This window comes from Trichosurus vulpecula, chromosome 1 (assembly GCF_011100635.1).
Source record: "Trichosurus vulpecula isolate mTriVul1 chromosome 1, mTriVul1.pri, whole genome shotgun sequence".
In the NCBI taxonomy this organism is placed as follows: domain Eukaryota; kingdom Metazoa; phylum Chordata; class Mammalia; order Diprotodontia; family Phalangeridae; genus Trichosurus; species Trichosurus vulpecula.
Window position 1 is genome coordinate 87,455,538 of NC_050573.1, and position 26,729 is coordinate 87,482,266.

Consider the following 26,729-nt stretch of genomic DNA (forward strand, 5'->3'; position numbering starts at 1 on the left):
AATGTCTTCCCTAAGTCTTCTTTTTTCCAAGCTTGCCATCCCTCATTCCTTTGACCATTTTGTGTTATTGTATCATCCAGTCTCTAATCCCTTCTCCATCCTGGTCCTCTTTCTCTGGACACTTTCCAGCTTGTCACTGATCCCAAAACATAGGATCCAGAAGTGAACACAGTTCTCCAGATGGTATCTTACAAAGGCTTAGTATAGCAGTCTTGTTACCACCATCTTTCTGGACTCTGTGCTTTGATTAATTTAATTAAAGATACATTTGCTTCCCCTCACCACTTTTTGCCTGGCATGTTTTACTATTGACCCATTTAAAGTTAGTGGTCACTCGGACTCCCAGTTATTTTTCACACAAACTCTTGTCTGGCCATCTTGAATATCTGCAATTTTTCTCTAAACCAAGTTTAGGACTTTACATCTTTCCCTATTAAATTTAATCTTATTTGATTCAGCTTGTCATTTTAGCCTGTCACAATCTTTTTGGATCCCAGCTCCTTCATCCAGTGTGATAGCTCTCCCTCCCAGCTTTCTGTCACCTAAAAATTTAACAGGCACATTCATCCATATAGTTTATTAAGCAGCACATGGAGAAGGTCACATCTTTGGGGCTCTTCACTGGAGACCTCCTGCCATCATTAGTGATTATTCTTTACTTTGGCCATCCAACCTTTAATGAAATGACTTAACTGTCCCATGATCAGATTCACATCTTTCCACCAACAGAACAATATGAGACACTTTGTCAAATGCTTTGCTAAAATCCAAGCATTCTGTGTTGGTGGCATTCCCCTGATCTACTAACAATCTCTTAAAAAGTATTGAGGTTAGTCTGACATGACCTATTTTTGATAAACTCATACTGTCTCTAAGTGATTCCCACTTCCTTTTCTCTGTCATCCTTTTAATAATACAGTCTAGAATTTGGCCTGGAATCAAAGTCTTACCACTGCCTTATAGTTCCAAAGTTCCATTGTCCCTGTTTTGAAAAATGGGGCAACATTTACAATGACAACACTTATTAAGTGCCTGTGGAATGCACTTTGGATGGGTGCTGAGCTTAAAGTCAGGAAATCTGAATTCCAGTTCTAGCTCTGTGACCCTGTCTAAGATACTCTCTCTGAGCCTCAGTTTCCTCCTCTTTAACTTGGGTGTAGTAAAACTTTCACCACCCACATTGTGAGAAAAACTTTTGACAAACCTCAGAGTGCTATAAAAGTGTTATCTATTATTGTTATTATTGTCGGTCCAAACTGTCAGCTTTTATCAGAACTAGGGAAGGGACCGCTCGTTTGTGAATCTCCTACCTCTGCTTGACTCGAAGGCTCTGGGCAGCAGAAAAGACCTTTTCTCATGACTCTCATCCATTTGAAGTATTTCAGAGCTGGAGGAAAGGGGGTTTGGCAGCAGTGGCCATCCTACCATCTTCCTTTTTGGGCTTCTCTGTGGAGTTTTTGCCAGATCCCTAGAGAGGCTAGAGGGTTTTAAAAAGACTTTTGATAAATGATAACAGCAACAATAACAGTGATAAAATCCATTTCTCTAACACTTTAACAAATTACAGAATGCTGCAGTTAGGTGGCAGAAGATAGAGCGCCGGGTCTGGAGTCAGAAAGAGTCATCTTTCTGAGTTCAAATCCTGCCTCAGACACTTACCGGCTATGTGACCCTGGGCAAATCACTTAACTCTGTTTACCTCAGTTTCCTTATCTGTAAAATGAGCTGATGAAGGAAATAGCAAACCACTCCAGCAGCGTTGCCAAGAAAATTCCAAATGGGGTCACAGAGAGTCAGACATGACTAAACGACAACATTCTTCACGACAGCCCTATGAGGTAGGTAGCATGATAATTATTGCTTAATATTGATATGGAAACTAAGCCTTGGAGAGGATTATAGACTTGCCCATGGCCATGGATCCAGAAAATGTTTCAGGGCTGAGAAATAGGAAGTTGCTTCTTCCTACAAAAAGGCTGATCTCTAGTTAAAGTTTTCTATCTTACCTTGCTTTTCTAATTCACTATCTCCCTTTCCTTAGCGCACACCCACTCCGTAGTCTCCTTGTTCTCGCTTTACATGATAGGCTCATTTCCACACCTGTTCCTCCAATCGTGGCGTTCTCCTCATCTGAATATCATTCATCTTCCAACTCTGATTCTGGGAGTGAACTCCTAGAGGACAGGAATGGTGCCACTTTTTCTTCCCTCAGACAGTCAGCAGTCAGTAAACATTTTTCAAGCACTTACTATGTTCCAGGTCTCATGCTAAAAGGTTGGGGTTACAAAAAAAGGCAAAAGATAGTCACTATCCTTGAGCTAATGGGAGAGACGACATGCAACATCTCAGTACATGCAGGATGTGTAGAGAGTAGGTGCTTTGTACAGATTTTTTGAGTGATTGCACGAATGAATTCAACTTGAGTAATTGGTTGAAAGAAGGATTAAGTAAATGATTGAATGGATAAGTGAATAATTAGATGATTGAGTGGAGAAAGCAAAAAACTTTAGAGCTGGACCTTGAGTATCTGGTTCAATCTATTCTTGAGCAGAGAGGTGGCCTCTACAATATCCCCACAACAGCCTATGGTATTGCTGAATAGCCTTCATTGTTAGGAAATGTTTCTCTAGGGTGAATCTGCCTCCCATTAGCTTCCCTCTATTGTTCCACTTTCTGATTTATCAGATATTTGAAGTAACTGTTCCTGGGTCCCCAAGTCTTCTCTTCTCCCAGCTAATATATCCATCTCCTTTATTTGCAGCCTAACACACTAGAGTTGAAGTCCAAGACCCTGGGTTCAAAAACCAGCTCAGCTATTTACTACATGTATAACCTTGAGAAAGTCATTTTCTATTTAAGCTGCCTGGGTCTCAGTCTTCTCATCTGCAAAATGTAAGCACTGGTTAAACAAAATGATCCCCCAATCTTACCTAGTTCTAAATGATCATCTGATCATATGACAGTCTGTAGTCTTCTCACCATTCTGGTTGCCTAAACACTGAAGTATATGAAAATCCCTCCCCAAATGTAACACCTAGAACTGAATATAATATTCTAAACCAGGAGTTCTTCACCTGAGGTCCATGGGTCCCCGAGGAGGTCCATGGATAGATTTCAGAAGGTCCATGAAGTTAGAGCTTTTAATACTTTGTTGACTGTATTTCAATATAATTGGTTTGTCTTGTAATCTTGTATATTTTATTTTATGCATTTAATAATTCTGAGAAAGGATCCATAGGCTTCACCACACTGCCAAAGGGATCTATCACTTAAAAAAAATTAAAAATTAAGTCCTCTAGTTTTTTTTTTCTGACCAGAGCAAAGACCCTTGAGACTATCCCCTCCTTTGATTTTAATTTTTGTTGTTGCAGCCTAAGATCTCAGTGATTGTTTGAAAATCATAGAATGCTTTAATTGGAAGAGATCTATATTTGGGTCATCTAGTCCAAGCCATGCTGCATAGAAATCTCTGCAATATCTGTCACATAACCATCTTATCTTAAAATGATGAGGAACTCACTATTGCTCAAGGCTACTGCCTTATTATCAGACATCCTTTATTGTTAGAAAGCACTTTCATATGTTGAGCCTAAATCTACCTCCTAAGGACTTTCCCCTGTTGGTTCTATTTCTGCCCTGTTGGGGTACAGGGAACAAATCTGTTCTCTGGGCCCCAGAATAGTACCTCAGATCTTTGAAGGTAATAATTGTTGTCCCTCTACCTTCCTTGCCCATGCAGCCCTGTCCCTCAACATTTACACTATTCACCTATACTCTTCTAGTGTCATCCAGCCTCAGGAATTCATTCTCACTGTAACAGGAGGAATTCTCTCTCCTCCATTATTTCTTTCATTAAAGCAGATAGTGGGGAACAACCAGTATTAAACTAAACAATTCTTCAGCCATGGAGTAGTCACTGTGCTCCCATCATTTAAACATGGAATAGGCTGACTAGTGAGGGGATGAATTTCTCATCAGTAGAAATATTTAAGCAGAGGGCAGAAACTCCATCTCTAAAAGTATATGATTCCTTGAACTTATCACACTTTAGAATGGACCACCACTTCCTTTAGCATATGGCCTACTCCCTGAGACATTTTTTAATTAGCCCATAAAAATTGTGAGGTTCATCTCTGGGGGACTTTATCCTGATATACCCATTGATTTTAGTCTTGATTTCTGGACCCAGCCCAGGTCCCACTTCCTCCAGGAAGCTTCTCTGTCTTGTTCAGTCTAGGCTGACCTCTCTTTCCTCTGATCTCCTAAGTAGTCTTGGTTATATCATAATCGTTTGAACTTAAATGTCTCACAGCTGTGCTGTGTGAAACCCACATCCCCAACTATATTTATTGTATATTCAGATTTAAAACTGGAGAGGACTTTAGAGATTATTTAGTTTAGCCTCCTTATCAAGCAGCAGAACCAGTCAGGCAGGCAGCTAACATTTATTACTCACCTACTATGTGCTAGGCACTGTGCCAGGCACTGTAGATATAAAGAAAGGCAGAATAGCTGTCCTTGCTCTGAAGTCGCTTACAATCCAATGGGAGAGACCACATGTAAATAATTATGAGCAAACAAGATACAGACAGGATCAATGGGGGCTAGTCCCAGAGAGGAGGGTAATTGTTGTCCTTCATACTCAAAGAGGACCAAATTGACATCATGATGTCGAGGTCAGTCTCAGAGGAGCTATGGAAACTAAGGAGTACTAGGAAAGGCTTCTTGTAGAAGGTGAAATTTTAGCTGAGACTTGAAGGAAGCCCAGGAAGGCAGGAGGCAGAGAACAGGAGGGAGAGAGTTCTAGGCCGTAGAAGACAGCCACTGAAAATGGAAGGGTGAAGAGGCTAGTATCACAAAAGGGTACATCGTGAGAAATATGGTATGAAAAGACTGGAAATGGAGGGAGGTGCCACAAGCTAAGCAGAAGACTTTGTACTTGTTCCTAAAAGTAATAGAGAGCCACTGGGGTTTACTGAATAGGGAGATAACATGATTAGACAGGCACTTAAGGCAGACCAGACTGACATCTGAGTGGAGGATGGGCTAGAATAGGGAGGGGCTTGAGGCAGGGGCACCAACCAGAAGGATATTACAATAGTGTAGGCATGAGGTGATGAGGACCTGCACCAGGGTGGTGTCAGTGTCCTAGGGGAGAAGGAAGAATATAGGGGAGGTGTTCCAAAGATAAAATCTATAGAACTTGGCAAACAGATTGGATCTAAGCAGTGAGAGTGAGGAGTTGAGGTTGATAGCTAGGCTTAGGGCTGGGGTGATTGGGAGGAATAGAGAAGTTAGGAAGAAGAAAGGGTTGGGCAGAGAGGTAAATAGTTCATTTTTGGGCATGTGCAGTTGAAGATGCTGCAGTACAGCCAGTTCGAGATGTCCATTAGGCTGGTGGAGATGCAAGACAAGAAATCAGCAGAGGTTAGGACTGGATAAATTGATTTGAGTATCATCAGCTTAGAGATGGTAATCGAATCCATTAGTCACTATGAGAAACAGTATCTAGGAAGATGTGAAGAGGAACCAGGACAAGCCATCATTAACATGGTGAGGGCATGACTTGGGGGAAGATGCAGAAAAAGAAAGAAAAGAGAAATGGTCAGACAAATGTGAGGAGAACCAGCAGAAAGTAGTGTCAGGAAAACCTAGAGAGAAGAGAGTATCAAGGAGAAGAGAGTGATTGACAGTGTCAGAGGCTTCAAAGAGGTCAGAAAGGATGAGGCCTGAGAAAAGACCATTGGATTTGGTGATAACTTGGTCCAGACCCATTTCACTTGAAGGATAAAGTCAGAAGCCAGACTGTTAAGGAGAGAGTGAAAGGAAGGGAAGTGGAGGCACCAACTGTGGGGTAAGGAGTCTAGCCACTAAAGGGAGAAGAGACATAGGATAGTAGACAGTGGGGACGGATGGAGCAAGTGCTGAGGATGGTGGAGACATGGGCATATTTGTAGGAATTAGGAAGCAGCCAGTAGATGGAGAATAATGAAAGATGAGTGAGAGAGTGGGGATGATAGAGGGGGCAGTCTGCTGGAGAGAATGGAGTGGAATGGGATTACTTGTGCACGTGGGATGGTTTGCTTTGGCCAGGAGGAGGCCTACCCCTTCATGACAGACAGGAATAAAGCAGGGGACAGGGAGGGAAGGCGTCTGAGTTATGTGAAGCATGGAGTGGGGGAGGGGGAAATAGCTTTCTGGGAATGGCCTCATTTTTTTTTCCAGTAAAATATGAGTCAAGAACCAGGACCAGAAAACCCAGATCTCCTGATTGCCAGTGCAAGTATCCTTATCATCATCATAATAATTACTAATGTTTATATAGTGCTTACTACGTGCCAGGCACTGTGGTAGGCGTTTTACAATTGTTATTTCATTAGATCCTTCCAACAACCCTGGGAGATAGGTGCTATGATTAGGCCTATTTTATAGATGAGAAAACAGAGGCAAACAGATTAAGTGATTTGCCCAAGATCACACAGCTCGTATGTGTCTGAGGCTGGATTTGAACTCAGGTCTTCCTGATTCTGGGCCAGACACTCTATTGGCCAAGAATACATAGTGGTGGAATCTGAATCCCCAGGCTCCGTTGCAGCCCCTGTGTTCCACAGCTGGGATTGATGGGGAAGCCGAAGGGGCAGAGAGGGAAGGTCTGTGAGGTGGTTAGGGGGATACTGTATAGAATTAGAATAAAGGCATGCTTGATGGCAGACCTGAGGAGCATCATCACATTTGTCCCTAGTCCTGCTAACAATAATAGCATCTGTTCACCCAGGTCTTGCTGTACGTATGAGGGAAGGGAGTTGGTTTTGGCTATTTGCACACCTGGAGAATCACCTTCCACAGATAATGCTGTTCCTCTTAGTCTGGGAGCCCCTAGTGACTATCCCTGGCCTGGAAATTCAGTTATAAATTTTCTTTTCTCTCTCTTTGTCCTAACCCTCTCTGACTCCCTCAATCTTTCTCTCGATCCCTTTTCCTCCTCTTCCCTTCTCTCTTTCCTTCTCTCTTATCTTTTTTCCCCTTTCCTCATACTCATTTCCCTTTTCTAACTTCCTTTACCATTTCTTCTTTTCTCCCTGTATCTGTCTCTTCCTTCCATCTGTGTCTCTCTGTCTCCCTTTGTGTCTTTCTCAATTTCTGCATCTCTCTCTGCCTCTCTTTTTGTCTCTTTGTCTCTCCCTGTGTTTCTCTCTGTTTCCCTTTATCTTTATCTCTGTGCTCCTCTCTGTTACTGTGTTCTGTCTCCTTTCCCCTTTCTTTGTCTCTGTTTTCCTATGCTGGTCTGCGTCTGTGTCTGTATCTCCTTCCAATCTCTCTTCTATCTCTCTGTCTCCCTTGGACATTCCGCTCCTTGCTCCCCAGGCACACATCACAGCAGGAGACCAATAAAACCATCTGTGCCAGCGTCAGTACCATCAAGCAGCTGTCAGAGTTCGTGAGGGGCTCTTCTCAGGTATGTGCTGTGGTCAGAGCGTCACATCGGGAGCCTAACCCCCAGCCATCGGCAAGGGGGGTCTGGGAGAGGGCGAGATTCAGCTTTGAGCCTTCCTGCCAATCTCAAAGAACTGCAGACCTTGTGCAGAGGTGTTTGAATCCCACCAATCCAGGGATGAGAGACTTCCCACCTGGTACGGGAATCACTTTCATTAGCCACTTGCCAAGATGTCATTCAGCCTCTGCTTGTACAGTCAGGGATGAGGGACTCACTCTTCCTAGAAATCCCATTTGGTTTTGGGTCAGCACTGATTGTTAGAAAGTTTGCCTTTAAATTGAGTTGAAATGCACTTCCTAGTAAATTATTGGTTGCCCGTTCATTGAAACAGTCACACGCTTTGTTGTGGGCATTCTCCTAACTGCAATCTGGAATCAAATTTTAAGAAAAAATTGGCAACTATATCACCCTGATGAGGTCTCTCGAGTGTATGACACCTAAGAACCCTAGGAGTTTTTTCAAATGAATAATTGTCTAGGTATTTCCGCCTCTTTCTGTAAAGCAGTAAGGCAGCCCTTATCCATAGTCCTTTCTACCGTATTTATCTGGAAAGGAAAGTCATTATTGTTTACTCACCAATGCCAACGTCTTTGTCACCGTCATAATGACCATCAGGATCACCATCCTCATCATCACTCTCACCATTATCACCATCATTGTCATCATTACCAAACTATTGTTAATATCAACATAAACCCTCCCCATTGTTGGGATCACCATCGTCAGTGGGATCACATGGTGACATAACGGGATGAGAGCTTTGTGATGATTTAACTCAGTAGCCTGTGGAGGAATAGATGGATTAGATCACAGATGGGGAAGCGGGTTAGGTTGCTCTTGGAAAATTCTAAAGCAGCTGTGTTGAGAGCTTGAAATGCAGGTGATGACCATGCACATGATCACAGAATTTCGGAGCCTTAAGGTGCCTTAGAGATGAGCTACCCTTTTTCCCCGGTTTTACAGAGGAGAAGATGGAGGTTCAAAAAAGTCTTGGCTCTTGCTGTGGAGTTGCCTGTGTGGTTTAATGATGAATTGATGGGCTCTCACCCTGGTGTTCTGCTCTATTGCAAACTGCCAGGGCACTGATCTGATGCCATGATAGCTTCATGCCAGAAGTTGGTGTTTAAATGATAGCCTGGAGAACTTTGTGCACTTAACACAGAATTTATAGCCCATTATGGAATGCAACCCGTTTTGATGGTTTCCTACTGCTTTGGGCTAGTTGAGCACTTTGCGCAGTTATGGACTGAGAGGGAGAGAGAAATCAACCAATCGGTCCATCAGTCATCAAGCATTTATTAAGTGCCTACTATGTGCAGAGACCCAAAGGACAAAAACTAAACAGTCCTTGCTGTCTAGGAAATTACATTCCACCAGGAGAAAGGGAGGGCATGAACACAAATAAAAAAGCAAGAGGTCGTAGTTGCAAGAGCTATGGCTCATCAGCACCAGAGCTCAAATTATACACTAGATGGCAAAAACAGGTCAATTAGTTGAACAGATTAAGTTCACAACATATAGAAGCAAATGAGCTAGTAGTCTAGTGTTTGATAAACACAAAGACCTTAGGTTGTCTTTGTCCTTTGTTTTTGAAGAGGACCATGACATCAGGAAAATGATGCCATGACCTGCAGTTGAATCTGATTTGAGTGAGGGAGGGCTCTGCAAGGTTACCAGCTTCACTTGAAAAAAGAGCCACCTGGGTCCAGTGGCCTGATATTCATCAGGACTGCTGGAGATGGCCCAGGATGCAATGGGAGTCCCTGGGTTAAAGACCCACTATTTGATGAAAACTGTTGGGGAAACTGGCCAGCTTCTGGCAGAAATTGGGTTTCGAGCAATATCTGACACCATATACCAAGATAAGCTCCGAAATAAATATGTGATTAAGATATAAAAGCTCACATCATAAACAAGGCAAAGAAATATGGGAAAATTACCTTTCACATTTGTGGATAAAGTAAAAATTCACAACCAAAAATGGGATAGAGAGAATCACAAAAGATAAAATGAACCATCTTGATTACATGAAATTTAAAAACATGTTTACACAAACAAATCCAATAAAGCTAAGATTAAAAGGGAAAATAACATGACTGGGGGAAAATATTTATCATTGATTTCTCTGATAAAGGTCTTATTTCCAAGATATTTAGGGAATGGAGTCAAATTTATAAAAAAATAAAGAGCTATTCTTCAATTGATAAGTAGTCTAAGGATCTTCCTGAATCATCAGATTCTCAAGTGAAGGAACCTAGCTAGCTATAGTCATTTGAAAAAAAAAAAAAAAACAACAACTCCAAATCACTCATTAGCGAATTGCAAATTAAAGTAAGAGCAGTTAGGTGGTGCAGTGAATAGAGTGCCAGGCCTGGGGTCAGGAAGACTCATCTTCCTGAGTTCAACTCTGGCCTCAGACACTTACTAGCTATGGGACCCTGGGCAAGTCACTTAACCCTGTTTGCCTCAATTTCCCTTATCTATAAAATGAGCTCGAGAAGGAAACGGCAAGCCACTCCAGTTTCTTTGCCAAGAAAACCCCAAATGGGATCACAGAGAGTCGGACGTGACTGAAAATGACTGAATGACAGGAACAACAAATTAAAGCAGTTTTGAGGTTCTACCTTACACCCACCAGATTGGCAAAAGTGACAAAAAAGAAAAGGAAACATGTGGGAGGGGTTATAGGAAGACAGAGACTTTGATGCATGGCTGGTGGACTTGTGAATGGGTGCAGCCATTCCCGAAAGCAGTTTGCAATGATACACAAAAAGTTTCTAAGCAACGTATACCCTTTGACTGAACTATACTGCTGTGAGACGTATACCTGGAAGAGATCAAAGAAATAGAAAAAAGATCTTTTATGTACAAAAATATTCTTAGCAGTACTTTTAGAGGTAGCAATAAAAAAGAAACTAAAGGGATGCTCATCAACTGGTGAATGGCTGAACAAATGGTGGTATGTGAATATGATAGAATGCTAACGAGACATAGGAAATGAAGGTACTATATAGATGGTTTCAAAGAAGCATGGAAAGTCTTGTATGAACTGATGCTGAGTGAAGTGAGCGGAACCAGAAGAATTTATACTGTAACATCAGTATCATGAAAGTGACCCATTTTGAAAAAATCGTTCAAGCTGATGAAGAATGAAAATGAGGAGAACAATATATACAATATCACCAATGCTGTAACACAAAAAGCAACTTTGAAAGACCTTAGAACTTTGATCAATGCAATGACCGTTCATGAATCCAGAGGAGGAAGAGAATGATGAAACGTGCTGTCTGCTTCCTGGCAGAGAAGGGATGGATTCAGGGTGCAGAATTTTTACATATATATGTAAATATATGAATATATGTGTATAACATGTATGTATATAGAAATATGTGTGTGCATATACACATACATACATGTACACACATGTCTATTGTGTACACACATATAATATATACACAAATATTTGCATATAGCCGATGAGGGAATTTGTTTTGGTTTTTGTATGTATAATTGTTAAAAGGAGGCTGTTTTTCTTTCTCCCCCTCATTTTTTAATGGGGTGAGAGGTGGAAGAGAAAGTAGATTTGTTAACTTAAAAAAAAGAATTGTTTTAAAACAAAGAAAGAGCACTGACTGTGGAGTCAGTGGAGCAGGGTTTGACTTCTGACTCTGATCCTTCGTACCTCTGACACAGTACAAATCTCTTAAATGAGGAGATTGGACTGACTTGATGGCTTCTGAGAGCCCTTCTAGCTCTAGAGTTACGATGCTTTATAAATTCAAATTTGAGTCAGGAGATATCACTAATATCTGTGAATACTGACAGTCTCAGAATTGGATTTTGCCAGTGCTTCTTCTAGCATTAAACAGTGATAAGTAGGGCAGTCATCCTTCCGTTCGATCCCACATAGTCCATCAAGCCTTTAGTTTTGGAAATAATGATGCAAGTTCAGGTTCTAGAACCCCTTTAGTTCTCCAGGGTGGAATGAATGGTGGTAGTGAGCAGTAGCATGACAGTGGCTCAGGATGCCCGTTGACCAGAGGAGTGCCCCTCACCCATTCTCTGTTCTTGCAGCAAGAGTGCCTCCAGCTGGACAGACTGAAGAATCAGCTGTTGGATGTTCTCCAGCACTATGGAGCTGTCCAGAAGGTGAGGGCTCTGGGACCATTGCCCCACTCCCCTACAGTGTGCCTTGGAGGGGGAATAATAGTGATAAAATACCTTCCATTTATATAGAGCTTTACGCATTCCCAGTTGATTTGTTCACCATGAACTTCTACAGTAGATAGTGGTTTGTTTTTTTTTTTTTTTTTTTTTTACAGATTTTATAGATTAAAAAAGCCCTGAGGCTTAGAGAATTGCTAGGCTTCCATCAGGAAAAGATTCTGTACTAGCCAAGGTGGGGGTAGCTAGGAGCCCAGTGTGACTTGCTTTGAGTAGAGGTTCACATCCGTACAGCCATTTTTTGGACTGTTTAAAGCTATTCCCCATTCTCTTAGCTCATCCAATCCTCACCACACCCTGGGGATTTAGGTAGGAGCACAGGCAGCCGTGGTGCTGGATTTGGAGTCAGGAGACTTCGATTCAGATCTGAGTTTCAGTGCTTCCTACTTCTGTGACCTTTGGTACTTCTTCAGAAGACTGTACTGTGCCACTGACTTGTCCGTTCCTAGACAAATCACTTTGTTTTTCTCAACCTTAGTTTCCTTGCCTGTAAGATGGGGATGAAGATACTTTCACTTGCAACCTCACAGGGTTTTTTTTTGTTTTGTTTTGTTTTTTGAGAATCATGAGCTATTGTATGTAAAACCCTTTGAAATCCATAAATATTAAGTGTTAACATTCTGAAGTCCCTTCCAGTTCAGGCATTCTGTGCTTAAAGTCTCTTCTAGCTCTAACATTCTAGGTTCTAGGTTTTAGGTTCTGAGGTTCTTTCCAACTCTAACATTCTATGTTCTAAGTTCTCTTTCAGCTCTGAAAATCTGTATTTCAAAGCCCCTTCCAGTCTTAACTTTCTATGATCTATGTTTTAACATCCCTAAGATGTACTTGACTAGGTTTTGTTGGCTTTTCAAATGCTTCTCAATCTTCCCAAAGGTCACTATCCTAAGGCCCATCTCTATACATATTTTGCCCCGACTCCATCCACCATGTATAATCAGAGAAGCCTAATAAGAAGACCACAGGCTCACATTTTTATAATGACCCAAGGTTTTTAAAGTGCTTTCTCTAGAGTAACTCTATGAGGTAGATAATACAAATAATATTATATCCATTATAACAGTAAGGAAGTCTTATACTACTTCTGTGGCAGGGGTTGACTCTTTGTTATTGTTGTTCCTGTAGCTCCCCACAAATCATCCCCTTTGAGCTTAGCTAGCCCAGGACTTTCTTGGAGGTCAAGACATAGTGTACCTGAGCTAGAAGAGCCCTCGAAAGACGGTGTCACAGCTAAAAGGGACCTTGTATGTCATCTTGTCCGACCTCTGCCTCTGGATGGGAAGATGGTTCATCCAAGGTTCCTCTTAGACTTGGGGCAGAGTCTGACTCGTAGGTGGGAACTTCTTTCTAACACACCATAGGCAGTCAGTGAATGCTTGCTGAATAGTATTAAATTAGGTCTGTAAGGGACCTTAGACCAGTTTTTACAGATGAGAAAGTTCTACAATAACTTTTATAGATTTGAGAGAGAAGAATTTTCAAGATAAGAAAGCTGAGTTCCCAACATGTTAAGGTATAATAATATAATGACGGCGATAACAGTTCACATTTCCATGACTCTTTCGAGTTTCCAAAGCACAGCAGTCATGTGAGGTAGAGAGTGTGAGTATCATTATCCCCATTTTACATATAAGGACAGTAAGGCCCACAGAGGCGAAGGGACCTACGTGTGACCACAGACCTAATAAGTACCGAAACTGTGACTCAGATTACCTCTTGTCTGGTTGTTCCTACTACCCCAGGATTGTCTCTCAAGACCACAGAGCTCACTAATCAGTGATTCTGGGCTAAAGTCCAGGTTTCTCCCCTCCTAGGCCATTTCCCTTCCCTGGGGGAGGGTGGGTGGAAGGGAGTCAAATGGGCATGATTATGTCTGTGGCCCTAGCCAGAAGCTCTCTATTTACTCACCTCCTTCCTCACCTCCTTCCAATGCTTTGTCTGACAGAAAATAGCAGAGATGTCCAAGACCCCACTTCCCCTGGTGGCCACAGCAGGAGCACAGAGGAGCAGAAGGCAGGTGGGTGTCATGGACATGGTGGGGGAGCCTGCCCTGGCGTATGCAGCACAGGGTTGGAGAGCTAGGGTTGTAATGCAGTAATATGATCTTTATTTCTCCTGGGAAGCATGAGGAGTGTGGAGGAGGAGAAGGAGAGGGAGCAGATGGCTTGGTTTGATCTAAGGAATCTCCCTCTTGAGCTGGGTACTTTACTCCTCACATACTGCTTTGCGTCCAGTAAGAAGAGATTGGTCTCCCATGACCCTCAGGGGGCTGTGTACTCCAAGATCAGTCTCCTGGGATGGAGGAAGGGAGTCGGGGGGATAGTGTAGCAAAAATCTGCTAGCAGCTACTGTTGCTGTGTAAGGCCAATAACACCAGAATACAGAAGGGCTGCTAACACAGGTTCTTTGATCTGCTTTACTAAGGAAAGCAACATTAAGGGGTTAACAATCTTACTTTAATCCAGCATACAAATATCATTCACTTAGTTCAGGGGAAAAAGCCAGCACCCTGAACTACAGAGCAAATACAAACAAATTACAAGCATCAACAGACAGACCTTGTCTAATTCAAATCACAATTCATAGTTACCAGAGAAGCACCAATATGTGTCTGGGTTATCAAAGCCAGGGGGTAGTTACAAAGGCTTGATCAGAGTCTCAACACTCCTCTCACGAGTGAGCCCCAAAAGTCAAACACCAAGCTCACCTCAGTTATATTCTGTTTGGAGCCGTGAGGGCTCTGACCTCACCCAGGCTGGATGTGTGAAAGTTCCCCATCCCCAGTATCACATCATATACAAGTCATTGACTCCTGATTGCCTCAGTGCTGAGAAATACTCCAAAACGAAGACAGCAAAAGGTTTCCCACCCATTCAAAGGAAGGGGAGACTTGATAGTCTTAGCATCTGGGAAGAGTCTGATTGCCATAACAGATAGGCTACCTAGAACCTACCTGATGTCTCACACAGGTCCAGTGAAAAGCAATGGCACAGTGTGTGTTAGAGCTCTGGCTATTTCCAGGGTTAGGGCCCAGGCTGTCTGTCCCACCATCAAGTCAGACTGGGACTCTGGGCTCCAACAGGGTTGCCTTCACCATGTCTTGCCCAGAATCTGGCTTCCATACTACTTCCTGGCCATCTATTACCATGCTGCCTACAAGCTGGCCATCACTCCTATCTGCCCCGCTCTCTGTACCCCAAACCTTGGACTCTGCCCCTGGGACAATGGGCTCTGATAGTTGAACTTTCTTGTATGAAACCAGGCCTCCATACCTTTGTGGCAGCCTTTCCACCAGATTCTGCTTACATTGCCCTTTCCCTTGTCACCACCCTTCCTACTTCCCATATTAGAATGTAAATGCGTTGAGGGCAAGGAGGATATTTGTATTTGTATATGTAACACTTAACAACTGGTTTGACACCCAGTAAGAAAATGCTATCTATCTATCTGTCTGTCTGTCTGTCTATCCATCTATCATCTATCTATCAATCAATCTATCTATCTATCTATCTATTTCTCTACCTGCCTGTGTCTGTCTGTCTCTGTGTGTGTCTGTTGGTCCCTATATGTCCATCTGTCTGCCTGTCTGTCTGTCTCTCAGCCTAGACAGGGGTTTCTTCTGTGACCAAGGTTAGGGCTCAGCCTGATGCCTTGGAAGGCAGTTGGCCCATATGGAAATCAAAACTGTGAACATATCCTCATTAGGATCCCCCTGCGGTGTACTGGGTTGACTGTTAAAGAGATGCTTATATCAAAATCAGCCAGTCCCAGAGGAAAAGAAAAAGACATACCAAATTATCCAAGTTTACCTTACCTAACATTTTTTTTTAATTCTGTGGTGGCACAATAATAAGCAAACGTTACAGGGCACCATTAGCTCAGACCATCACTGACCATCTGGTTTCTATATTAGGTAATTACTAGAACACAGTTTATTTATTCATTCATTAATCTAATTTAATTTTTAATGTTAAGGTTTAGTCATAATGAGTCTGCATTTTCATAGCAAAAGAATGTGGAGTCTACATGTAGGCCAGCAAATATCTCTGGTGGAGAAGCTCAATTATCTCATTTATGAACTGTGCTCCTATTGATACTTCTCTTTGTGGGGCCGAGTGTTTATTATATTGTAAATGCTTCTGCTCTGATGGAAGACCTAATGAAATAGGTAGGATTAGATGACCACTGAAGACTCTCCCATCCCTAAATCTGTGATTCTGTGAAACATTAGGAGAGCACCGTTTTACTAGAAATGTCTAATTCATGGGTGTTCCTCCAGGGATTCCAGCTGAGTGAATGTTTTTAAGCTCTAATAGAGCTCATTAAAGCAGAGGGTCTTATTTAAGCAAAGATGTCCTGAGCCTTGGGAACAGACATGAAAACAGAAGGGTGATTCACACATACAAAAACTGTCTTTTCCTGTCTAGGCTGTTGGCTGATGTCTTCTGTCTTTCATCTCCTACTTGGACATCAAAGGGTAGTGGAGAAAACAGAATGGGGCAAACCATGAAGCTTTTCAAGTGTTTTGCCCCTGTAACAACAACGCTACTTGCTGATACTGTGACTGTGTAAGGCCAATCACACCAGCACACAGGAGGGCTGCTAGCACAGGTTCTTTGATCTGCTTTTCTAAGGAAACCAACTTTAAGGGGATTACAATCTCACTTTAATTAAACATACATATATCATTCACTTAGTTCAGGGGAAAAGTCAGCACTCTGAACTTCAGAGAAAACACAAACAGAAATTACAAGCAGAAATTCTATAAACAGAGCAAACTAACACAAATCAGCAGACAGGATTCTAGCTGTCTGTCCAAAACATTACATACATAGTTACCAGAGAGAGGGAAGCACCGACATCTGAGTTTTTCAAAGCCAGGGGGCTCTAATGGCTACCCAGAGTGTTGTCTGGTCAAATCACACATGAGTCCCAAAGCAAAATGCTAACCTCAGAGTATATGTACACTTTTTCAAAGCTCAAGGGCTTCACACCTCTGGTGACCTAATTAGCAAAAAGATGTGGGCCTTCGTACAAACCAAGGCAAGACTCAATCAAAGGCACTTGGTTGTCTTAGTGCTGAGAAGCACTCCAAAACAAAAAAAAACAGTAAAAAGTCCCACTTTGCTTGCCCTTACAGCCCCTAGGGGAGGATGTTATGATGTCCTAGTTGTCCTAGCATGAGGATGGGGCAGTGGATAGAGCCATGAGTTGGGAATCAGGAAGACTCTTCTTCCTCAGTTCAAATCTGTCCTCAGATACTTACTAGCTATGTGACCTGGGGAAGTCACTTAACCCTGTTTACCTCAATTTCCTCAGCTATAAAATGAGCTGGAGAAGGAAATGGCAAACCACTCTAGTATCTTTGTCAAGAAAACCCCAAATGGGGTCACAGAGAGCCAGATCCTACTGAAATGACTCAACAACAAAAATAAAGGGGTGATGGCACAGAGTTTCCTTTCTGGAAAATTGCCCTTCATCTCACCATCATCACCATCATCATCATCATCATCATCATCATCATCATCATCATTTGTAGGGGGTAGGAGGTGGATGCAGCGACCTCATTGTGGCTGGTTGAGAATGATGATGATAATGTAATAAATTCACACTTCTACAGTGCTTTAAACTTCATAGTACATTTTTTTCACTAACCTTGTGAGGTAAGAAGTCCAACTGATATCATTCCGGTTCTACAGAGGAGAAGACTGAGTCTTGAGTGGTGACTTATTCAGGGTCACACTGTAAGTAGCAGTTAGTGCTGTAATTTCAACTGGGTCTCAAGAGGCAGCTTGTCATTGTGGCTAGAGCCCTGGACTTGGAGCCAAGAAAATGTGGGTTCAGATCCTGCCTCAGACGCTAGCTGTGTGAGCCAGAGCAAGTGACTTTGGCTCTCTGTGCCTCAGTTCCCTCATCTGTAAAATGAAAGAGTGGAGACCTGATGGTTTTAAGGTTCCCTTCTGGTTCTAAATCTTTTATGATCCCGATCCCAAGTCCAGTAGTCTTGGTGCCTATTATAGTAATAGTTCAGGTATAAACTAGTGCTGGCACTTTACACGTGGTATCTCATTTGAACTTCATGACAACCTCAAATGAGGCAATGTACATACAAATGCATTTTTATTACTGGCACTTTGGTTGATTGGAAAGACCTCTTGGAGCTAGAAACCTGAATTTGAATCTTCATTCTTCTACTTACAACCTACATGACCTTTAGCAAATCTCTTTAGCAGCTTTGTGCCTCAGTTTCCCCAACTGCAAATTGAGGGAGTTGGACTAGATGATCCCTTCTTCTACAAATACTATGATCCTCCACTTTGATAATGAAGACATTGAGGCACAGAGAGGTAACCTGACTTGCTTAGTGTTGCACAACTCCTCCTTAAAGTTGGCCTGGGCAATTTCATTTTCTTGGATGGGGAAGTATTCAGAAGCCAGAATAGGTTTTGAATTATCTCTGAATATTCAAAAGCTGCCTGCCCCTAGCCAAAGATAGTGGCATTTTGTACAGTTTCCAGAAAGCTGTGGATTATGACTGTCCACTCTGGACTCTCAAATTGCCTGCTGAGCGAATTACCCATCCTGTGCCTCTTTCTGTACTTGGGGCAAATAAGTCCAATTCAAATGGTTCCATGAAAATAAGCTACAGGATGAAATATTTTGGGGCTGGGGAAAGGATGGAAAACCATTCGAAGACACTTGGGAATAAATGGAAAGAGACTTGAGGCCAAATCCTGGTTCCAGCCAGTGCTTATTAACTCTGTAGTTCTGGGGAGTCAAAACTTAGCCTTAGCTCAGTTTTTTCTTTTGTTAGATGAGTATAATAATCTTTATATGCCCTGCCTCATGGGGCTAGTGTGAGGATCCAGAGATACATGCATGTAAGGGGCTTGCTTTGAGAGCTTCAGAGCTCTAAATAAGTGTAAATTCTTGTTATAAGAGAGAACAAGAGTACCTTTGGTGAGAAAAACACTCTGTAGATCTTAAAGGATTAATTGAAGTGGGAATGGGTATTGTTACTAGTGGAAAGAATGCTGAACTGAGAGTCGGGACACTTGAATTCAAACCTTAGCTAGCCATGTGACTCCAACCAAGTCACGTTTTTCCTCTAAGAGCCTCTGTTTCCTCTGCCAAATGACAACAGCAGCGCCTTCATTACCTACCTCGAAGGGATTCTGTGTGGAAGGCCACTTGGAAATCTTAAGGGATCACAGATAGAGGAGTATTATTTCCCTCCATGTGATGCTGGAGTCTGAGGGGATCCCTGTGAACACACATGGGCTCCCCAGTCCTCCATGCAGACTGTGCTGGGTCCCCTGGGAGGGAATACCTGAGCACTTCTCTGGCTGGCCAGCATGGTATTCTGCAGAGAGGTGGAGGCCTCTGGACCAAGGCCACAGGTCTGTTCCCCGTCTGGACAGGTGCACCTCCTGTCCTAAGCCTCCCTTGCTCCTGAGTTTTTCCTTTATCTCTATTCCTGCTCTTATCGCCATCAGTGCAGCCCTGTGTCTCTTTCTGTCTTTCTTTGGATCTCTCTGTGTGTGTGATACCTCCCCCTCCCAGTCCCTGTCTTTATACTGTGGTTGTTGTCTCTGTCCAGAGGGTAAGTGGGGTGGGGCAGGCAGAGTGGTCCCTCAGTGCCTACTTTGATGATCTCATTTACCCCCAAGACTACCCTCCTGCATGGTCCACAGTCAGCTCAACAATCCAGAAGACTCCTACTACACTCGGGGCACTCAATTAAGCTCTCAAGTCACAAAGATGAAAAATGCCAATGGCCACTACCTTTGAGGAACTTGTCATGCCAGTGAGATACAAGTGAGAAACTCTTCAAAGCTGGCTACAGCAACTCTCCCGAGATAGTATAGATTACAGAGGGGCTGCATCAGTGAAGAGTATTCCCACATCAGTAAAATTATATAACCTTCAGGTATTATGAGTTTATGTTCTGTTAGGATTTGAAAGTAGCATGTATACAGGTAAATCGGTACAAAATTTATGTGAGGCTGATACAAGGTTATTTTAAGATAAGGAGGGCACTTCAGCAGGCATTCATTTGTTATTTATATGCAGAGGAGACCCATATGCACACAGCTGTGTCAGGGCAGTTCGAAGTTCAGTTGATAACAGCTCCCACATCAGTGGCAAGTTAAGTTCTTTCAGCGATGGCCCTGTAAGATAAGTGAGGCTGCTATTATTCCCATTTACAAATGAAGAAATGACTGAAGTTCTGAGTCTCAAGGAAGTAAAATGACTTGCCCAGATCACAACAGGTGTGAAATTCAAACCCATGTTTCTTTATGTCATCTGTTTCCATCGCTCTTTCTCTTTCACCACACCAGCTTATCATCCAGAGAGTGACAGGGGCCATACAGATGAACATTATATAATATATAATAATAGTATGTGATAGGTGCAAAAGAGACCTGGCAAAGCTGGCTTCGGAAGAGATCATTTTCAGCATCCCCATTCAGGGAAGACTTCTTGGAGGAGGTGGTACCTGAGGTACATCTCAAAGGCAGAGGATTTCAACAGGCCAAGATGAGGAAGGAGTATGTCCCACAAATGGGGGGTGGCTTGTGTGAATATTTTGTTTTGAGAGAAGGCAAGGAAAGGCTAGTAGTCCCCTGCGTTGGTAAGCAAAATGGGCCCCTTAGCACTTACTGCCCTTGAAGAGTTTGGCTTTTGTTTGCTTTGAGTAATTCAGTGTATTTCATTGAGCCTTACTAGGTGCTAAGCCCCAGGCCCAAACCCCTATTAGGTGTAGAACCTGTGTGGGTGTGGATTGGTGACTGGAGTGGGGCCCAAGATGGGGCTGGCTAAGGGGAGGTGCTAACTCCAGAGCCATGCCCTATTTTAGGTGTTAACCTAACCTATGTGGATGTGAACCTCCCAGGGTCCTAAGGGGAGGGGCTAACTCAAGAGCCAATCATAGCAGCCAAAGTTCTGGTCACTCAGATGACATTTGATGACGGCTAAAGCCCTATAAGAAGGAAAGACAGAGCCATTTGTGCAGGGTTCTCGAGATGGTGTTGATGAGGAGACTCTGGACAGCTGTAGCCAAAGAGCCCTCCGGCTTGTGAATCCGGATGCTGAGACTTTGCTGAGCTCTGGTAACTGTGTATTGGGATTTGAATCAGACAAGGTCTGTTTGTTGATGCTTGTAATTTGTTTGTATTCTGTTCTGAAGTTTTTTCCTCTGGTTTTTTCCTCTGAACTAAGTGAATGATATTGGTATGTTGAATTAAAGTAAGCTTGTCAACCCCTTCACCTTTCTTTCCTTAGTTAAGCAGATCAAAAGAACCTGTGCTGTTGGCAGCTTTCTGGGTGCTGGCTGTGGGTGGATCTTACACCCCCACAGAAGCTGCTAGCTGGATTGTTGAAACATCCCCTTTAGCTGAAATGTAAAATGTATGGAAGGAAGAACGTTGCAGTACGTCTAGAATGTTACCTGATGCTATCGGTTCTAGATATGAGGCTTTCATCCTGCCTAGAGTCAGACCTTTAGTACAGCTCCAATAGTCTTGTCTTTCCTGATTGGCTGCATCTTTTCTTCTTGACTCCCTCCTGGACTTCCTCTTTGCCACACCTGTTGCCCCCCTCAAATATCCACCCCCACCCCTTCCCATGACTCATAGTATCAGGGTCAACCTTACTGCTTTCCAAGGTGCTGTCCAGCTGCTTGCACCCATTTCATTAACTCCTTAACTTTCAGAAGCTCTCTCATGGGGTAGAGCATGCAGACTTGTTCTCCGAGGCCCATGAATGTAGTAGACTAGGAGCGAGGCCAGAAAGTCCCAGAGAACCAAATTTAAGTATGAGGAAGAGCTGCCTAACCATCGGCGCTGTTCCATGATAGCATAGGGGAGCAAACTGGGATAGCACTGAGTAGGTAGTAAGTTCCCCATTCCTGGATTTGTTCAATAGATGGCTGAATGACCCCCTGGGAGGGATGCTGTCAAGGGTGCTCATCCATGTGGCGGGAATTTGGCTTAGTTAGGGATTCTTAACCTTCTTTGTGTCCTGACCTGGAGAATTCTGGAGAGTCCTGTGGACTCCTTAGAATGATGTTTTTAAATACAAAAAATAAAATCTAACAGATTACAAAGGAAACCAATTATATTGAAATGCAGTTGTCAATATCTGTGTATGTGTGAATATATATTCATATACACATACATATTTATATTATCTACATCTATGTATGTATGTATGTATGTATCTAGCTAGCTAGCTAGTTCACAGACCGAAGGTTAAGAACCCCAGGAGATGGTCTCTGAGATGTCAACCATCTGAGATTCTGTTATCCTGTGATTGATTATCGTTGTCCAAAAGTGGAACAGTCTGCCTGCAGCAGGGTGGGGTCCCCCTCCTTGGACATCTATCAAGGCTCAATGATCAGCCAGCCTGATACGGGAACTGTAACTGAGAATAATCCTTTTGTGTATAGGTTGGACGAGATGGCTGCTAAGGTGCCTTCCAACTCAGATTCAGTGATTCTGGGATTCTCATGCACTGATGCTTAGTAGTAAATGTAATAGTTTAGAGGCAGGAGGACGTGGGTTCATTCTGGGCTCTGATGTTCAACAGAAATGTGAACCTCACGGACAAGTCACCCTGTCTTTCTATATTTCAGTCTCCTCCTCTGTAAAATGGGATTACAATGGCTGGCTTTCTCCTCACTCAGGTCTACTGTAAAAGTTCCTTGTAAACGTTAATGCTATAGAAATGTACACAACAGGATTTAGTTCAGAAGGTCTGGGATTGATGAGGTTGCTCTAGTGAATCAGGGCAGGAGCTTCCTGGTGGAGGTGGTATCTGGAAAGGCAGAAAGGGCTTCAGAGAGGATCATCCCTCATATTAGGAAAGGAGCCTTTTCTTTACATATAGGGCCCTGGACTGGGTGGGTCTGAGCCTGGCTGGGCTGGACGAGCTCAGAGGAATAAGAAAGCCAAGATAGACACATTTCTCCTGGGGTTGACTTTTGCAGACTTTTGTCTGCAATTGTAGATAGTCTGCAGACAACTGTATGACTATTGGTAGGGCCACTTACCTCTCCTTACATGCAAAATAAAAGTAATCATCCTTCCCTGCACAGAGTCCTGAGGAAAACTTTGCAAACTGGTCAGCTCCTTGTTAGGAGGAATGGTTTCATCTTTGTGATCTGAGCACCTAACATGTTCCCAGAACACGGTATGCGTTGAATTAGTGTTTATTGATTTATTGACTAGTGGTAAAGGCCCTGCATTTAGAGTGAGGAGACCTGGATGTGGATTCTGGCCCTAATACTTGTTCTTGGTATGATGTTGGGCAAATCACTTCCCTTCTCTGAGAACTAGATAGCTTCTAAGGTCCCTTTCAGCTCCAAATCCTACTAATGCTCAATGGGAATGTGTTATTATTTTTATCAGGTAAGTATTCTCTCCCATTGCTCTCCCCCCATCTGCATCTTTGAGGGAATAACTCTGGGCCTTGTAAAATCGGTCCCCCGCTTCCAAAAACTGTGACAGGGGGTGGGGGAGGGGCTGGCCATTGGCTTGGGTCCAGCCTGCCTCCCCCTTTCTCCCCACCCCATATTCTTGGTCTGCTCACTTCCTCCCACCCACTCCAGGAAAGGCGAGGATGATAATTACCGCCTTGGAATAGTAAAGCTTGTTAACGGTTTTTTCTTTCTCTTTTCTATAAACTCTTTATTCTCATTCATTCATTTATTAATTTATTTTTTTGAAAAAATCCCTCTGCCCACTTTCTTCTTGTGCTTGGGTGAGAGGCAACATTCCAGCCTGTGTCTGGGAGAATACTTAACCTCAGTGGTTATGGAAGAAGGGGCCCTGTGGTGGGAGGTGGCAGAGCTGGGTTCGAGATCCAGCTCTGATGCTGGACTTATGGTATGACTCTGGGGCCATTATGCTAATCGCCTCTTCAGTGTCCCTATCTATAAAATGGGGATAATTCTACTTGTGCTAGCTTCTTCACAGTGTTATTGTGATGAAAATGCTTTGTAGACCTAAAGTACAAGACTTCCCAAGTCCCACGTGAAGGACCTCCCAGAAGACTTGAGGTGCCACATTTCATCTCTGGCATGCACAGAGCTGAGTGAAATAAGCCACAGGAGGGGGTTGGTTTAGATAGATTCACAGATTGTTCAATGTGCAGCACCCCCTCCAGGGTAACCTCCCCAGTTCCCACTTCCTTTGAGGGGGGAGGGAAAATGGTTTCCAGAAGACAGTTGATTACTCATTCGCAGAGTTCTAGGGGTAGCCCTAAGAGGTTGAATTTCTTACTATTACTCACAAATCCCCACCTTTGTGCCTCCCAATTACAATTGGCATGACTTAATTGGCTTTTTCAAATTTCAAATTTTTCATTTTATCAATGAAATATTTGTGAAATGCATTTAGAATAGTACTTGGCACATAGTAGGGCCTATATAAATGTTTATTCCCTTTTTCCTTACCTTTTTAAGCAAAGGCATTTGCTAAGATGGTATATAGCAAGAATGTAGCAACAAAAACATTCCCTCAAAAAGCATGAGGTACACTCTCCCACAAATCTCCAAACTGAAAGTTGTCCATCATGGGGCAGCTAGGTGGTGCAGCGAGTAGACCACTGGCCCTGGAGTCGGGAGGACCTGAGTTCAAATGCGGCCTCAGACCCTTGACAAACTTACTAGCTGTGTGACCTTGGGCAAGTCACTTAACCCCAATTGCCCTGTCTTCCCCCCTCCAAAAAAGAAAAGTTGTCCATTACCAAACTGATTCACCTCCTGACTGCCCACTTTGAGCTGGCTTGTACTTTTTTGTGGGTAGCTCAAGAGATAAGACTAGATCTTCTCAACCAATTAATAAAGTCATAGGCCTTTCATCCTATGGCCCAAACCCTATAATCCTCTCAAATTGATTAAGGACTTAATCATATTTAGTTTACACTTGTATTGATTGTATTGATTCAGTGGAAGTGTTCAGGGCTACTCTGATTACATTATTTGGAGTGGAGGTGGAAGCCTAGCCTTATAATAGAATCATTGAACACAACATTGAGCATCCTGCTTTGTGCACAATAGATACTTAATGGATGTTTATTGTATTATGCTGTCATTTTCAGAGCTCTTGGGAACCTAAAGAACCATCTAGTCCAGGAAGAGTGCTGGTGGTATAATGGGTAGAGTGCTGGTCCTGGGGTCAGGAAGACCCGAGTTCAAATATGACCCCTGACACGTTCTATAATTGTGTGACCTCAGGCAAGCCACTTAAACCTCTGCCTGCCTCAGTTTCCTCATCTGTAAAGGAAAATAATAACAGTACCTACCTTCCAGAGTTATTGTGAGGATCAAATGAGATAGCATTTGTAAAAAAAAAAAAAACAAAACCAAAACAGAGCATGAGGCCTACCACAGAAGGCACTCCATAAATGCTTGTTGCCTTTCTCTTCCAATCTAATTATGTGACAAATGAGTGTGAGGGTTAGTGCTTGGGAACGAAGCTTTGTTACACACTGTTCAGTCATTCTGTGACCCTCTGCACTTGAAGCCCAGAGAGACTGAGGCTGACCTAAGGTTATACAGCGAGGAGCTGGGAGCCCCAAGAGGACAGTTACAGTGATCATGCTATTCAAGTGCCCAGTATACCTTGGGAATGGCCTGGAGATGAGGCACCGCCTCAGCTTCCCCCCTAATGCCAGGATGAATGGTGATTTTCCCCTGTTCTGAAATAATGATATCCATTGGGAGAGCAACATGGTAAATACGTGTGAAATCCAGCTTCAGAGCACAGATAAGGGCCTTTCTATGCCCAGGGGAGGTGCGGGAGATGGAGAATGATGGTTAACATTATGCATGAGGCTCATCAACATCTTTTTTTTCCCTCCTTGAAAACATCTTTATGGAAAACAATTATTGTCTCCAACATGCAGCATTTCCCAAATCAAAAGGAAATAGAGATTAATGGGCCTCAGGGCTGGTCAGGCACAATTGAAAGTGGAGGATAATCCTAGGCAAGGGACCGTCCTTGACTTTTGATTTTGAAATTTCCCCTAGGTTATATCCTCGAAATAAAACCAGGGAAGCTGGGTAAGTAGGCAAAAGCAGCATGTATTTATAGATTCTGAATATCATCAAATCCTAGAATGTTACTCTCAGAATCTTGATGTCAGTATCAGAGTCATAGAATCTTAGAATCCCAGCCACAGAATAGGTTAAAAGCCTCAGAATCCTGGAATCAGTGTTATGTAATTTTAAACTATGTAGCAAAATGTTAGAATAAGCTTCATACAGTCATTGAATCTTATGACCACAATCACAAAATTTTAGAATCTTGAAATAAGTGCTGCAGACCTAAAATCTTAGAATCATAGTCATAAGATGTTAGTATTTCAGAATCTTAGAGTGGTTGGATTGTAGAATCTTGGAAATTCATAGAATCATAGTAGATATTAGAAGGAACTATAAAAGTGTACCCTTCTACTTCCTGCTTAATAGGGGCTCCTGTACCCTTTGCTTACTCACAAAGGATTTATACATACTATATAGGTGAGACTATATTGCCATTCACAAATGCCAAATTCTGTGTTTAGTTGGTGTGTTTTTTTTATCTGTCTGTCTATCATTTCTTCCCTACTTACCTCCTTATCTTTTCCTTTCAGACAGCTCTAACTCTTTATGTGTCCCATATCTAGGCAGAGTTCATGTTGGGACCAGTGCAGGACAGACCAAAGAGTCCAGATGCCTTTCTCTATTGCTGCTTCTAGGCCAGATGAGAAACACACATATGCTCTTCTGAACAAATCATATCAGCATATAATAAGATCATCTCTTCTGGAAAGCCTCCTCAGATTTACTCCTTCTGGCTGAGGTCACCTCAGGAGCTCTAACATGCTTTTAAGAATCCAGGCATGTAGTTCTGAACTTCTGATCCTGACTTGTGCCTTTGTCTAAATGTTTCTGATTTATGTATGGTTAGGCATGGTGCTGGTAAAGGTCAGTCAGTCAGGCAGTAGGCATTTATTAAATTCCTGC

At 42.8% G+C, this 26,729-nt stretch overlaps 1 protein-coding gene across 2 annotated transcripts in view; it reads left to right on the plus strand.

The window, feature by feature from the left end:
• TSNARE1 (t-SNARE domain containing 1) overlaps window positions 1-26,729 on the plus strand; it is a 235,980-nt gene that overhangs the window by 85,435 nt on the left and 123,816 nt on the right. For both annotated transcript variants that reach the window (XM_036741455.1, XM_036741456.1), the window contains exons 5-7: window positions 7,366-7,456; window positions 11,570-11,644; window positions 13,662-13,733. In XM_036741455.1, coding sequence (XP_036597350.1) covers window positions 7,366-7,456; window positions 11,570-11,644; window positions 13,662-13,733 — 238 coding nt within the window. The remainder of the gene's footprint in view (window positions 1-7,365; window positions 7,457-11,569; window positions 11,645-13,661; window positions 13,734-26,729) is intronic.